The sequence below is a fragment of the Genypterus blacodes genome, unplaced genomic scaffold (assembly GCF_046128005.1).
Source record: "Genypterus blacodes isolate CSIRO-AG114 ecotype Tasmania unplaced genomic scaffold, CSIRO-AGI_Gbla_v1 ptg000061l_1, whole genome shotgun sequence".
Lineage (NCBI taxonomy): Eukaryota > Metazoa > Chordata > Actinopteri > Ophidiiformes > Ophidiidae > Genypterus > Genypterus blacodes.
The window spans coordinates 2128020-2142741 of NW_027466873.1; the positions used below are offsets into that span (position 1 = coordinate 2128020).

Sequence of the window (14722 nt, forward strand, 5' to 3'; positions counted from 1 at the left end):
TTAAAAAAGCTTCAAAAATAAAGCAAAGAAAGAGCTTGAGTCGTCTGTTTAACGTGAATCAACAAGAAAAATACAAGATAACATGAAATTAGACTTGATGAATGAATGGATGAATTAATTTTTTTGAACAAAATGAAAATAGTAAAACAAACAAAACAAAAAATTATCTTTGAAAAGGACTAGGAAGTAGTATACAACCTGTTTCTTCATTAACTCAGATTTTAGTTCTTAAAATAGATTTAAAATAGATCTATTAATTAATTTACTTGCACTTGTATCAGTTTACAGAGCGCTTTAATCTATTGCACTCCGGCCCTGTGGAGGCTGCAGCTTCATCCTTATGTGCAGGTACAAGGTGTTGACTGTCACACATGAAGGTCGTAGGTTTTGAAAGAGATCGTTTGTACAAAGTTGAAGTTCTTGGTTGGAAAAAATGTCCCCTAATGGTGTAGTAAAGGCACAGCAAGCATTTTTCAAGCCTTCTCCAAGGACTCTCCCAATATCATAAACATGAATCCTGTCATGAGACTTTATGTGGCGCGTCAGTACAATTTCAGCTTGTTGTGGCGTTCTGTTTCATAACAGTCCCCTTACACAGCTCTGAAAATGTTGGGAGGGACGAAGTTGTAGTTGGTGATCCTTATAAATTAGTTTAAACCAGGTGGGCCCACAGATCACAGAGCACAGTGCAAACTAAGACCCATGGGCCACAATCGGTCCACTGCACTTTTTAATGCGGCCCGCCGAACATTTTTCGCCCCCTCCCCCCGTCTGACGCAGTGGAGGGGCGCTTCTATCGCGCACTTGCCGGTGAAAATCTCGGAAGACGGGGCTCTTCTATTATGACCGCCGCCGCTTACACAGTTTTTACGGTAAGGGTTTAGCGAGGAAAACGCAGAGACTAATTGCATGCGAGTTAAGCCATCCCACGTGATACTAGGCCGGACAAGTCAGATATGGGACACTTCAGCCTGTAATGTGAAATGGAGCTAAAATGACAGGACATCACACTGTCATGGTTACTGTACAACAACATCTTTCTACATGAATTTAATCAAACATACCCAACCAGATTTAACAATCCAACAGGAATTATGTTAAATTATGCCAACTGTGACGCTCACAAAAACAGTGTTTGCAGCCCTTCCTCCTCTCAGCCTTATTTAAATGCTAATGAGAGCAGAGCTGCAGTTGTGCAGCAGAGGCTCCCTGCTCGAGCTCTCATTAGCGATGAGAGGTGAGGTGAGAGTGGGTGCAGGCAGGTGACCTGGGTGACTGACCCCGAGGCTGCGGCGCAGGATGGTGACGAGTCCAAACCAAACACTAACCCCGCTGCAGTCGCTGGAAAATGCTGTTTTTGTATGCACTGCAGCTCATGCAAGGAATCCCATCCACGGTACCACTTTCTGTAGCCAGTGACAGAAAATGACCATAAAGCAAATTTACTGCCAGTGAGAACCGTTTCTGCAGCACTCCACAGCTCCAGCAAAGCTCATTTATATCCATATAACGAGGTGCAGAGTACAGAGCTGCCTGGGGAGAAGGAAATGGTGGAGCTAAATGAAGGAGGACGTGCCACGGAGGGAGAAAGAGGAAAAGCCGAAGGGACAAAAGGTCAAACAAACTGCCCCTGTGGAGGGTACATTTATTTTTCCACAAGAAACACACAAACATGCAACAAGGTCATCACAATTCAATAAAGACCAATAGATTAAGAAGCCCTTTATAGTTTAATCAATGTCTCTCTATATCTTGCTTTTTAGATAATCTCAATCTCAATTCTCTTAAATAGCAATATTTAGACATTACTTAAGAAAAACGAATTATGGTTCAAAAATATCAATTACAATGGGCACTTAAAATGCAAATGTGGTCAAAAGAATGAAGATGGCAGCAAAACGCTGTCTCATCCTCTGAGGAACAAGAGAGAAAATATCCAACTCAGTAGAATATAAACTGGACGATATTTCTAATACAGAAGCAATGATGTATTGATTAGGTAAAGCAACGCATCGTCAATAAACTTGCACACATTGTGGTTACCATGCACCTCTAAGAGAACATTACTGTATCTTTAAAGGACACGAACCTAAGACTTGTGTACTAGACACACACAGACACACACACGCACGCACGCAGGTAAACAAATACAAACATACAGAATATGTTAAAATGTTAAGGTATAATTTTGAGAGCAGTATGCAGTACAGACAGTAAATACTTCAGTATGTTGGGACGGAGAAACTTCATCCCATATCCAACCTCTAATCAAATTATGCTATGGAAAACAGTATGGAATGTTTCTTAATAAGAATAATACAAGTGTGTTATGCTGTTGCAGACAATCATTATTCCAAAAAACACATCAAAAATATATATGTTTTCTAATTCATAACCTGTGAACATCCTCAGATCATGACCCCATTATAAATGCAGAGGTAGGCAACCTCGTAAAGAAAAGCCATCCGCATCAACCCCAAGAAAAATCAGCATTCTTGCTACACATAAATTACATATTAGATCTGAAATATAGTAAATTGCATAAACACCATCTCTCTTTCTTCGTCTGACAAATACCAAAGGTTACTCATCTTCCTGGTTGGCCTTGTTACCATTCACACCTGAAATGTCTAAAGGGCGTCGCTCGTACTGTGAGACGTAAAAACCAAAGTCGAAGAAGCAAACGTTTGGATTTCTGCTTTTAATGAAACTTTGCTGAACATGGAAAATTCCCTGATTGATTGGAAGCCTTTGTTCCCATTGTTCCATGTAAAGGGTGTGGAGAAGAGACAACAGACCTGAAGCAAATCACAGTTACCAATGCTGTTCATGGTTTAGCATCTGTAGGTGCCAGAAAGTTGGGTTTTTTGAGGCCCGCTGAGCACCACAAACAAAGAAAGTAGTTTAACCCTTAAAGGACCTTAAAGAATCGCCACGTTATCGCACATTTGAAAATGTAGGATAAATAATTTTGAAACAGGGCAAATCACAAGATGAGGAAGCGTCCCTATCCCAGACGAAGAACTTTGTAAGCAGCATTAACAAAACTCTCCACCAGAGGGAGGCATGGTTAATCTAGGATTCAGTTTTGAAGCACGTGCTTAAAATCCCTCTAACCTTATGAAGAAAGGTTTGATTTGCAGAAAAAAATGGACATAGAGGCTCAAAACATCTCATGGAAAAATATTTGTGGAAATTTTTAAACCCCTGGGGTGAGTCTGAATTTTTTCAAAGCTTTGATCTGCTCACTTTTTGAAGTACAGAACAATTCTAACTTTAAACGAACAACATTGAGTCCCCAGGTTCTCCGGAAAGAAGGAATATTGTAGTTGAGCTCGGTATAATGAGATGCAAACAGGTCACAGCTGTTTTTACCTTAAGGCCTCAATATACTTTGAAAGAAGAAGAACCTTCAGGGCAAAAAGGTTCAACGCACTGTGATTTAGGCTCAGTGTTCTGCCCATCGGCTCCTCCACGATGATGCAAACAAGCCGAGTGATATTCGGGCCAATCACTGCCGGGGGGTGGGAGGGGCGCTATCGCCAATAGGGAAGTCAAAGCACAGTTCTAAGGGCTGAACCGTGTGTGGCATTTGAGGATGATCCGTTCTTTCCTCGTTTGCTTACAGCTATTGAAGCATGCAAGGGCATCGAGTCCTTTAAGGGTTACTAAATTATTTAATTGAGTGCGCTGATATATGATTGAACTAATTTTGTTGCTCCGGAATTATGCTGATATAATTTAACGCTGACAGTTTTCGTTAGGATCTGGAGATCTCAGGAATATAAACGGCCCATTTGGGGGAACGGCCATCTTCATGCTGCTAAAGCCCCCACCAATAACAAAGACATACTAACTGGATTTATTGGAGCCCCACTGGGGATCAACTACACAGATTCTACATTAATGTTAAGACAGCAGCATACGCTAACACTACTTGCAATATAAGACGTCCATAACATGTCATACATATTTCAACAGTCCCTGACATACTGGCAAAGTTCGGCTTTGCCAAATTTGATGTGATGATGATGTTAGTATGTGCCTGTGTGTAGATACGTGGGTCAGTTGATCTTTACATTTTTCAATATAGAAGAGTATAAAAATAAATCAAACATATACTGTCGACTCAAATTGAGCTTGAATTTAAAGAGTACCTTTAAATCCGGTTTTATCACACCTGCAAATGTAAAGTTTATTTTTAAAGCATTGCAAGGCAGATTAGAAACTAAAAAACGATTTAGTTGCAAATGCAATTAAGACATATTTCTAAAAATTAAACCGCTGATATAACCAAGTTGTTGCCTTAAGGTGCTATGGAAGACTATGATTAACTCTCATATATTTAGCTATACAAGCCCACGTTATAATCATTACCAACATCCCTGCTCATTCAGCTTGTATCTCAGGGGAAAGAAATATCTTCAGATTTCCACAAACGGATCTCAAAAACAAGGGAAAAATACTTCCCAGCAACAACCGGTGACATACTGAATCAACATTTGCATGGTTCCTTTGCTGCTGCCATCCATCAGGATCTAACACCTTTTAGTGGTGTGCGGCACAAACAAGCAGCAGAGAGCAGCGTGTACGGCCTGCTGGCACACAAGCCCACTAGAGACGTGTAGATCACAGGCGAGCGAGAGGCCAGCGCTGCCTAAGATGGATCTCCAAGGGAAAAGTGTTGGCGCATGAAAGAGGGACGCTGGACTTTGAGAAGCATGTTCAGCTTTTCACTTCAAGGACTTAAAGGCAATGCATTAACGCCTCAGGGCATGCGTGCACACGCTCCCCCCTCATACATGGTGAGTGTGATGGATCGTGAGTTCGCTCCAACGGGAGAATAATAATGCAGGCTTTATATTCACAGAGGTCAGCATCATCAGCGTGTCAACAAAACAAATGGGTTTAACCTTGGAGTGCAGCGATTCCTGTTTCCTAACCGCAGCCGTTTCGACGTACAGCACCGCTTAACGAGCATCAGAGTGACTGCTAAGATGCTCGTTTCATCTATTTCACATTTCTGTTCAAAGACAGCCAACAAGGATACCACATACATATATTACCAAACACTAATACCTCATAGCCTTTAGCTTTCTGGAACCTACGTCATGCACTACCGACCACACCTCCGCTTCAGAACAGCTGATTTATGATATGCCACAGTCACATGAGCGTCCACTCAGATCGACTCATTATTCGTCTCTAAAATTACAAATCAAAGTTCTGTGTAATAATATTTAGAAAATGGGGGAGGCCAAAACAATTCATTTGGATTTGTTTATCATTTCCTCGACACAATATCAAGCAATGCCAACACCTCAACCTCTTATTCCATATATATTTCAATAATTAAATATAATTGATTTCTACACCCAATCTCTCTGTGTAAAAGTGGTTATGCAGCGTCAGTCTGGGCCGTGCAGGTTGGAGTTGAGCATGTTTATATCCCAGCGTTAAACCTTTGGACTCAAATGCAAAGAAACAGGTTAAGAATTGATTCTAAAAGAGCTTTGCAAACCATTTTCCTGCAGCTAACAACATCAAGACAGCAATCTGCCCCGAATCTTCACAGTCCTGAACCCTTCGAGAAAATTTGGCATCACAGCACAGGATCGAAATGTTTCAGAGGTTTTAGAAATCAAAACACTTCTGCTGCTTCCTTTCCCGCAGGGCGTTGCGGTCTGCAGGGGAGTAAAGAGTTGTCGGCCACGTCGCTCTGCTTGCCTCGTCTCTAGAGACTTGTGTTTCTGTTAACCAACTCGCTGGTTTCTCAGTCCTTCAGGTTGTCCTCGGCAACCCCCTGGGCCGACAGCTCGGTCAGAACGTTGTCCAGGTAGTTGGGGTCGGGGTAGCCGTGGCCCGTGAGGTTGGAGCCGAATTCTGTTTTGTGGTGGATCTCGTTCCACACCACTGTGTCCGACTCGCCCGTGGTGCTGGAGGTGCCGATGGTGAAGATGAGGCGGCGATCCCAGGCCATGATCAGCAACTTCAGCACCTAACGACCAGAGAGAGAGGGGGGGAGAGAGAGAAAGAGAGAGAAAGGTGATTAGTTTAGTTATGATTACACAGAGGATGAATCATTGATGAATCTTTGTCCTTGAAGAAACTAAATGACAGAGAGATAAACGGAACGGACAGCATTGAATAATAATTATTTATTCATTATTAAAGCCACAATTAATTTACAAATTATACACATTTCCACGTTCTATTTCAACCTTACTGATAAGCTTTAATAACAAGTGAATAAAATGAGCCTGTTTTTAACGTACTGTGCCTTTAAGGCCCCCTTCCCCTCTTCTGATTGGCCAGGTGCATCTGGTCTGACCTGGCAACATCTTTGGCCTTTGAAACACATATTGGCCATTCTGTGTGTGTGTGTGTGTGTGTGTTTGTGTGTAACCAGGCTACAAACTAAGATCCAGGTTTTTTCCATATGCATTTAGACTATTATTATAAAATAAGAGTTATCAGGTTATTACATGGGTTAAAAGTATAATATAAGCGTAATGTACACACAGAGCTTTCAGATGTGATCTCTTGTGTTTGCGTCTCATCTTACCTTCCTGCCTCTCTCGTTGTCGGGGAGGTAGCAGTGGCGAGGGAACCCTCTGGCACTGAACTTCTTCCCTGGGCTCGGGTGTTCATTTGTCTGCGGTTGCAATATCAAAAGTGAGAAACGGTTAACAGCTCCCCCTCGCTCTTTCAGCAACGACTTCATTAAAACAGAAAGAATACAGACAGAAACCAATAAACAAGGTTTTGCTGCTCGCGTTGCTTTCAGGATTCCATGAGGGATGTGATTAAAATTCTGCTACAGTTTTCAATGCTGCAAATATGAAAACGTCCACTTAATAAATGTTTTGTTTATGAAACTGGTTATACCACACTGCATCATATTCTACTGCTCACACTGCTCCTTTGAACACCTGCACATAGGAAAAGGAGGGGATCTCTCTTTAAATTGCCTCAACAGAGGTTTTGTCCATTTTTCAAGATCAAGATTCTTTTAATGTCATACACAGCACAACCCCTAAATGCTACATTTGGGTTTTTCAACACTAAATCAACAATTTATTTAGTAAGTTTTAGGCTGGAGCTTAAAACCGGCATCACTGGTCGATCAGATACAAGTTACACTCAACATTTTCAGCTCTCAATCTCTTCATCTCCTCTCCAACACCAGGATTCCAACTGCTGGGTTGCGTCTCAACAGCTTGTTTGTATTTTTGCGAGTGTTTTCATTGTCCTGGGAATGGCACACCGTGTTGGCAAAGGAAGAAAGCCACGAGTCAGATCACACCGTGCCTGCTTTAGTCGTATTGATGGAGGACTTGCAGCCCTCCGGCACCTCACCTTGGTGTGCACATACTTGCCCGTCAAACTTAAAGAAGATAAGCAGCTGTGGCAGCGAAGAGGGGGGATTTACAGAAGAGAGACGGCGGTTTAGGCGACTAAAGCAGCACGGTGCTGACCTGGATGCCAGCGGGAATGTCATAGACGATGCGGATGGTCTTGGAGTCTGGGTAGCCAGGCAGGCAGTGAGGGATGACGTGGTACTCCATCTTCCCAGGGGGCTGAGTGCCTGTTTTCTCCCCATAGATGGTCTTGCATGTAGGACACTGAAGACTGCCATCCTGGTGTTAACACACAAAGACAAAGAACAGACAAATCCATTTATCTGACATCTGTAAAACATCTGTTATAAGATAGGTTCAGATTGCTTATACTGCACGTAGGGAGGCTTCCTGGTTCCTGCTTCTGCTTTATTATGAATTTTCCCAGCAACAACACCGGTTGATCTGAGCTAAATCAGAGTGGTGAAGATCCTTTAAATTCATGTATTAACGCCTTTGTTTTTGAAGTTTAACATGGCCTGAAGAGAGCATTTCTTAGATGTCTGGGTTGCATATGAACAAGGCGTCAACAACTTCTCACTCATCTCTTTATGTATAACGTATAATGTGCAGAGACCCTTAGTAGTTGGAACTGAGCTGAGCTAAACTGAAACAAAACGCAACGATCTGCACATTTCTTTGTTATATTATATATATTTGTCTGTTAAGTGTATAAACCCCCCCCATCTGGGTGTACCAATATTCAAGCCTGATCTGATCTGCCGGCACCGTCAATCTGCACAAGTCTGTCATTCTTTCAGTGACATCATAACAGCGTCTGGCTCACAAGCTTGTACCCACCTTATTGCCATTGTTGTACATGGCCACCAGGCACAACAGATGGTACATGTGCCCACACTTGCCAAGTTTGCCCACCAGCTCTGGCTTGATGCCTTTGTGCTGCAGGACGCCTTCATAGCCGGATGACATGACCAGCCTCTCCATGCAGATGGTGCAGTCCTGGAATAGTGCACCAAAACAATTTAGCTGCCATTCAGTGTGACTGTGCGTTTGTGATGCTTTCACACTTGGTTAGGGCATCACAGACTGACAGACTGTAGCGCTCAGCGTGAGTGTGGGAGTGTGTGTGTGTGGTTGCTCTTTTTCTTACCTCATCTGGGACCACTTTAATTTTCTCTGTGTATCTTCTCACTACATCCTCTGGGTTTTTCCCTTGTGATAAGAAAAAGGGACATGAGATGACCGTTACAAGACAAATACACCACAAAGGGAAGTATAGGGAAGGATATGTGGCCGTGTTTATTCCTTATCAGTGTTTAAGGACACATATGAGGCCACACAGAGGAGCGTCCTGAAATCTGCACCAGTGTCAGAGTCAGCCGGGACCCAGATTCTGCACTGTGGCTTACTGTCAACTTCAAAAAGAACACTTTCCTCATCACCTTCAAATAAAACAATAATTCCACTCCAATGACTGGGATCTAAGAAGAGAAAACGATAAAGATGATTCTAATTCCTTGAAGCATCTTGAAAAACCAGCCAATGGGGGTTACCATGAGACGCAAACATGCACCTTTCTCACACGATTGTAACTGAATTTGCTGACCTTTGGTAGAATAGAGTTAACCTGGCATCTACTCTCTAAAGTCATCATCACAAGGCCACACAAATGCCTGGTTATCAGTTGTAGTTAAGTATCAAAAGCTGCAGACACAGGAAGAGATTGGGGTGTGTGTTGACGACTGTGTTTTCAGGGTCAGGCTCCAAAGATGCCTTGTTGAAAAAAAGTCCTGAGACGCTGTCAGTGTTACAATGCTTAATGGAAAAGCTGCGTTGACACTAGGTTGTGTGACGCCGTCGCAGGCTTTGAAAATCTGCAAAACCACGTCTTGAAAGAGCGGCTGCTGAACTGGGTCAAAGCTGAAACCATGACTACCAGAGATGACAAACAATCAATAATAACTGGGCGTTCTTTTAGTTTGTCCATCCTACACAACTTGCAGGCCCTTGGGTGCTTCTGGAAGCTTCAAGTTAGATCAAAGCCTTGCTCATGCATCACCATATTGATGCATATTGAACTTTCAGACACCCAGCCGCTCTGTGCGTGTCAACACAGCACACATGTGATGCTGAAAGGGCAGGTCACCTTCAAACTCGCACGTAGCAATAAGCCATTCGCACATACGGCACGATGCTAATCCTCGTGTGCATCCGGACTGGTGAATTCTGACAGCACACCCACAGCTTACACTCCTAATACGCTTACGGGCGACCGCGCTTCCCCCGGAGCCTTTGTTTGTTCATTTGAGGGACGGCCAGAGAGCAGACAGGGGGAGGAAAGAGAGAGGGCTAAGAGTGAAAGGGTATGAAATGGAAGAAGAAAGAAGAGGGAGAGAGGTATGAAGGGAGGGAGAAAGAGAGACTCAATTATGTGTTTTCCGCCGTTGCTCTTTGATGGCTTCATTAGCCGGATCAAAAGCCTCTCTGGCCCTTTTCTCTGTGCAGAGAGCAGAGTCGGATAAGCTCCAATCTCCTTGTACAAGAAAGCCAAAACGCCTCACAGCTCGCTGCCTGAGCTCTCTCTCTCTCTCTCTCCCTCCCTCCCCCCTTCTCTCTCTCTCTCTCTCTGTGTCCGTACAGTTTACACATTCATTCCGAGCTTCCATTCCTCTGCTCCACAGTCGTTTCCTCACACCGCCCGGCCGTACGTAAGCCCGTGTAAACCCAACAGCCTCACTGATCTACAGGGACAAAGACTCTCCTGGGAGGTCTTCAGTTTCCATGGTTTCCATCGACCTGTGCTTATTCAAACCAACTCAACACCAGGTTGCCTGCCAAACCAGCTCACTCCAAGCAGCCCCTTGTTAATTGCGTTTTTTAAACGGCCTCCGTCAATCCCAATGTAGCGTAACATCCATTACATTGTTAAAGTAACACTTTTATTGCATTTGCTCATAAATCTACCCTGCAGGTCATTATTGTGTTTTATGGCTTTGTTATGATAGGTACAGGACGGCTTCCCTGAATCATTATCAGTGCACCGGTGAGAGGTTAAAGTTAATTTATCATTTTGATGAGATGTAGAGGTTAACAGGAGCACTTATGGCCCCCCCGATTACAACACAAAAACACTTTGAAGGTTTGGAATTTACTTTGAAGTCTATGTGGATTTACTCTGTGCTCACATACTATACTGTATACACATGCTGGATCAGATATAATGGTTAAACATTGGAACCAAAATCCACCTAAATGAGGTTTCAGCCGTCTGGGTTATCTGAACTGGAGCAGAGTGCCTTCGGGCCTCAGGGCCTGTAAGGCACTTCCCTCATCACCTTCAATGAAAACATTCATGCTGCTAGGCTCTCGCTCCCCAGGAGAAGGCTGTTTACAGCAGCAAACACAGGCTGGGAAAGATGATGCCAACTCACTCATCCTCTATGACCCCTGTCCTTTAATGGTTACTGTGAGAGCCAGGCTGAAAGGGAACTTAGTAATGCCTCGTACTGATACTAGAGTAAAGCACCTATGCAAATGCAAACCCCTGAACTCATCTTTATGGCAAGTTTGGAGACGAGTTTGTAGGAATGTTCCACTTTGTAACACCGCACAAACAAACCGCACTCCAATAGAGTTATATAAGTGTGTGTGTTTGATGAGAAAACCAAATGTTGCTCGCTTTGGTTTGTTGTTCACTGGTCTTAGTTTTGTATATAAAAAAAACAAACTAATTACAGAATAATTCATGCAGAAGCAGAATACGCTGGAGGAAATGAGGGCTGTGTTGGTATCGTCCAGTAAGAGGTAGAGGACGCGTGCGGGGAGAGGAGGGCGAACAGCTGGGCTACTTTGCTTAGCATGCTGCCTCATGACTCAGGTCTGAATAAGAGGCGGAAAATGGAATATGTGAGTGGATCACAGGTTTAGCTTCCTCAGACGATGAGATAAAAGTATTTTTGCACCGAGCGACGACTTTTAGCAGTGTGGTCGCGCCTGAGAGAACTGAGGAGGAGGATTACACAGAATTCCTCATCCAATCTACATACAGGCAAGTGAGTGTCGTATCCAGATACAGAACCATAACATATCAAAATGAAGCTATTACTTTTGGAACTCAAAGTATTTTTTCTCACATTTTAAACAACAGATTGATGGACACAACGGGGACTGAAACATTTAGAATCTGCAGTTAAGCAACATGTTATAAAATTATATACTCTCAATTCTCTCATTTCATATTAAATATTGATTTAACTATTCAGGTGTTCAGTATTGACATGTTCGGGTTTGAGTGGTAGGCATAGAAAATTTACCTCCCAGGAAATATCTGATGAATTTAAGACAAATGAGCCTGTCACTATTTTTTCTCAGGCCCTGGTTGCACTCATTTGTCTCCCCTTCTCCTCTCGTTCCCTCCATTCTACCTCTCCTCTCACTCCCTCCCTCCATCCTACCCCTCCTCTCCTCCCCTCCATCCTACCTCTCCTCAGGTGCTTCTTCTTGGTTTTGCGCCGCATGCCGTTGATCCCCGGCACAGGCTTCATGTCACTCTTGTTGATGGGCGGCGGGTGCAGAATGGGTTTGGGCGCCCGGGTCAGACAAACCGGCAGACCTGCTGCACACATCAGGATTCCTGTCATCCCTAACACGTGTCAAACACACACAATCACACACGAACAAGAAAGAATGAAAAATGGTTAACCGATATAATGATGTTTGAATACCAGTCTGGTATTCAAACATCCACTAAAAGCAGAGGAGTTCTAACCTGCTAGTGCCGGGTGAACTGGTCCAGATCCAGTCAGGTTCTTCACAGGGAGAGCGGGAACCCTGTGGGACGAAGGACAAGACCGTCAGGCTGAGCCGTAACCAAAGCGAGCCACTGAGAATTCACGCTGGCTCCATAACACTTTCACCTTCTGAAACCTTCTGCAATGTGTGTGAAAGTGTGTACAAGAATGTGTCTAAATTATATCAGAACACAATCCTGAGTCAGAATGTTCAGAGATGTAGACACACACACACACACACACACACACACACACACACAGTCATGTTTGTGGATCTCTGTGCTCGCCCACCGTGAAGTCTCTTTAGGGCCCAAAGCTCCCAAACATCTCATCAATCTATATCAACACACTAATTTAATATCACCTGCGTCCCGACAAGGTGAAGTCATTCAGCAAGAGCTGAGAGCAATAACAACAACAACAACAACAGCCGGGACACGAGTTGTCCCGGCTGTGCTGTGTGTCTGAACGGCTCTGTGAAGAACCAAAACACACGCGACGTGCTTACGGTAAACACATTCTGTCGCCACAAAAGAATGGACGTCTAATTCAGGGGGCATATCAGACTGGAGATGATGGAAGGTTGAGGGTTTGGTGTTTGATCAGAGGAGGATCAATTGGCGAAATCACCTGGTGCAGTCTTTATCAGTAACAGGATCCAGACCCCCAACACACACAGGTGACAATCAACCTGGTGACAGCAGGTTATTGCGTCCGTTTTCATTACTTAATAGCAAAAACCGATATGACAGAAACACAATATTAGCAGCTGATATTCAGAGAGATATGGGTATGCACCATGCTCACCTGCACCACAAGGTCACCTGACCATCCCATCCTTCAATGTGGTCATTTCTTTATTTTTAAGTGTTGATTTCCAATTATTCTATTAATATTGAAATTGTACTTTTTTATTACATATTGTTGTAATAAAAACCTCAGTAGTGCAGCTGTCCTGATACTTTGATGGTTAAAATTGCTGTTCCTTATGATTCTCAGATTTCTGTTTCAATCCAATATGAACAATTCCAGCTAAGATCAATTTGTTACTGAAAAAGGGATAAATATTAGGACGTTTGTTACTGAAAACAGATCAGATAAGGAGAATAAGATGTTCAGCAAAACCTTATTTGGCCATCTTAGTTCAACATTCACTTCAAACACACGAACACGAAAGCTCAATGCCTCTGCTTATAATTCTGGCTTTTTGTGGAGGGGCGTGCGATCAAACACAGTATATTCATTAGGAGGAAAATGGGACAACACAGCACGAGAGCCCCGTCACCTTCTCATTGTGCGCCGACTAACAACATAACATTACATTAATTAGGAATGCTTTCATCTTCTTATTCACGGCGTGTGTGTACTGCATCGTATCCCAGTTCTAGCAGAGATCTCTGTATCAGTCCCAGAGCGCATTTGGAAAATAAACATGCAATCTTGATGAAATACTGTAGCTGCGCGCGCACACACCACACACACACACACACACACACACACACACACACACACACACACACACACACACACACACACACACACACACACACACACACACACACACACACACACACACACACACACACACACACACACACACACACACACACACACACACACACAGCTAGTTAAGAATATACTGAATATGACATAATTACTCCAGAGCTGTTTTCCTCTCACCCGGCAGGCTGCACACAGCTGCTGCCTGCATCTTTTTCTGCACACTGCTACCTCCTCTCTCTTGCCTGGTTTGTGGAAATGGTCTGTCTGTCCTGACCGCCATATGGGGTCTGGAGTTTGAGCCACTTGACGCCACTCCTGACAAGCATGACTGCACACACAGGCTTACACAATCGCCGGAATACTTGTTCATTTCACTCCCTTTCCCTACTTTCTACTGGGAAACACCCTGAGGCATTTCTGTGATTATAAAACTAATTTTCTATCTCTCTAAACATTGCAGGTCATCATTTACTTCACACAGCAGGCACAGGCATTGAGGGGAAACCCTCCAATGTGCTGAAATCTCCATGTAAATAACCCGTTAGCGAGCTGATACAGGGACAAGGGACGGTTGATGCTAATAGATAATTCTAATGATCAATTGTAGAAAAACAGTACTGTATCTTTAAAATGAGACTCGGGGTTCAGCCTTCAGAAACATCATTGAAATCCAACATCATTACTGAATTGTCTCCACTGTGCTAAGTAATCAATGCAGCGAGTAACAGATGATGCAGAACAAAAGGCTGAGCTGGACTGAGCCCAGATCTTATGGGTGCTTATGTATCATCGTCACTGTAAACAGCTGTAGACCTTTACATGTTGACGACAGCCATGATCTTCCAGCATTCCAGGTTTGACGAGGAGGCTTCACTGCATTTTCCTCCTCATCCCCATCTTCTCTGCGCTGTCTTCCGTCCGTCTTTTTGCCGTTCAAACCCCTCTGGAGGTGTTTGCGTCTAAGCCTGTCCAAGAAGGACCGAGGCTCAGCTTGTGATGTTGACGAGAAGCCACCACCGCCCTCCATTTCTGAGGGGATCGATCCGGCCGAGAGCGATGCCATTCCCC

General features: G+C 43.7%; 1 protein-coding gene across 2 annotated transcripts in view; it reads right to left on the minus strand.

The window, feature by feature from the left end:
* Positions 1-1615: 1615 nt before the first annotated feature.
* dtx1 (deltex 1, E3 ubiquitin ligase) overlaps positions 1616-14722 on the minus strand; it is a 37478-nt gene continuing 24371 nt past the window's right edge. The window contains exons 4-10 of one of the 2 annotated variants that reach the window (XM_076154019.1): positions 12130-12191; positions 11842-11976; positions 8512-8573; positions 8202-8360; positions 7479-7640; positions 6566-6655; positions 1616-5998 (exon numbers count right to left, since the gene is read on the minus strand). In XM_076154019.1, coding sequence (XP_076010134.1) covers positions 5774-5998; positions 6566-6655; positions 7479-7640; positions 8202-8360; positions 8512-8573; positions 11842-11976; positions 12130-12191 — 895 coding nt within the window. In that variant the 3' untranslated portion in view covers positions 1616-5773. Of the gene's footprint in view, positions 5999-6565; positions 6656-7478; positions 7641-8201; positions 8361-8511; positions 8574-11841; positions 12004-12129; positions 12192-14722 lie in introns of both variants that reach the window. The other variant, XM_076154018.1, reaches the window with a different exon arrangement.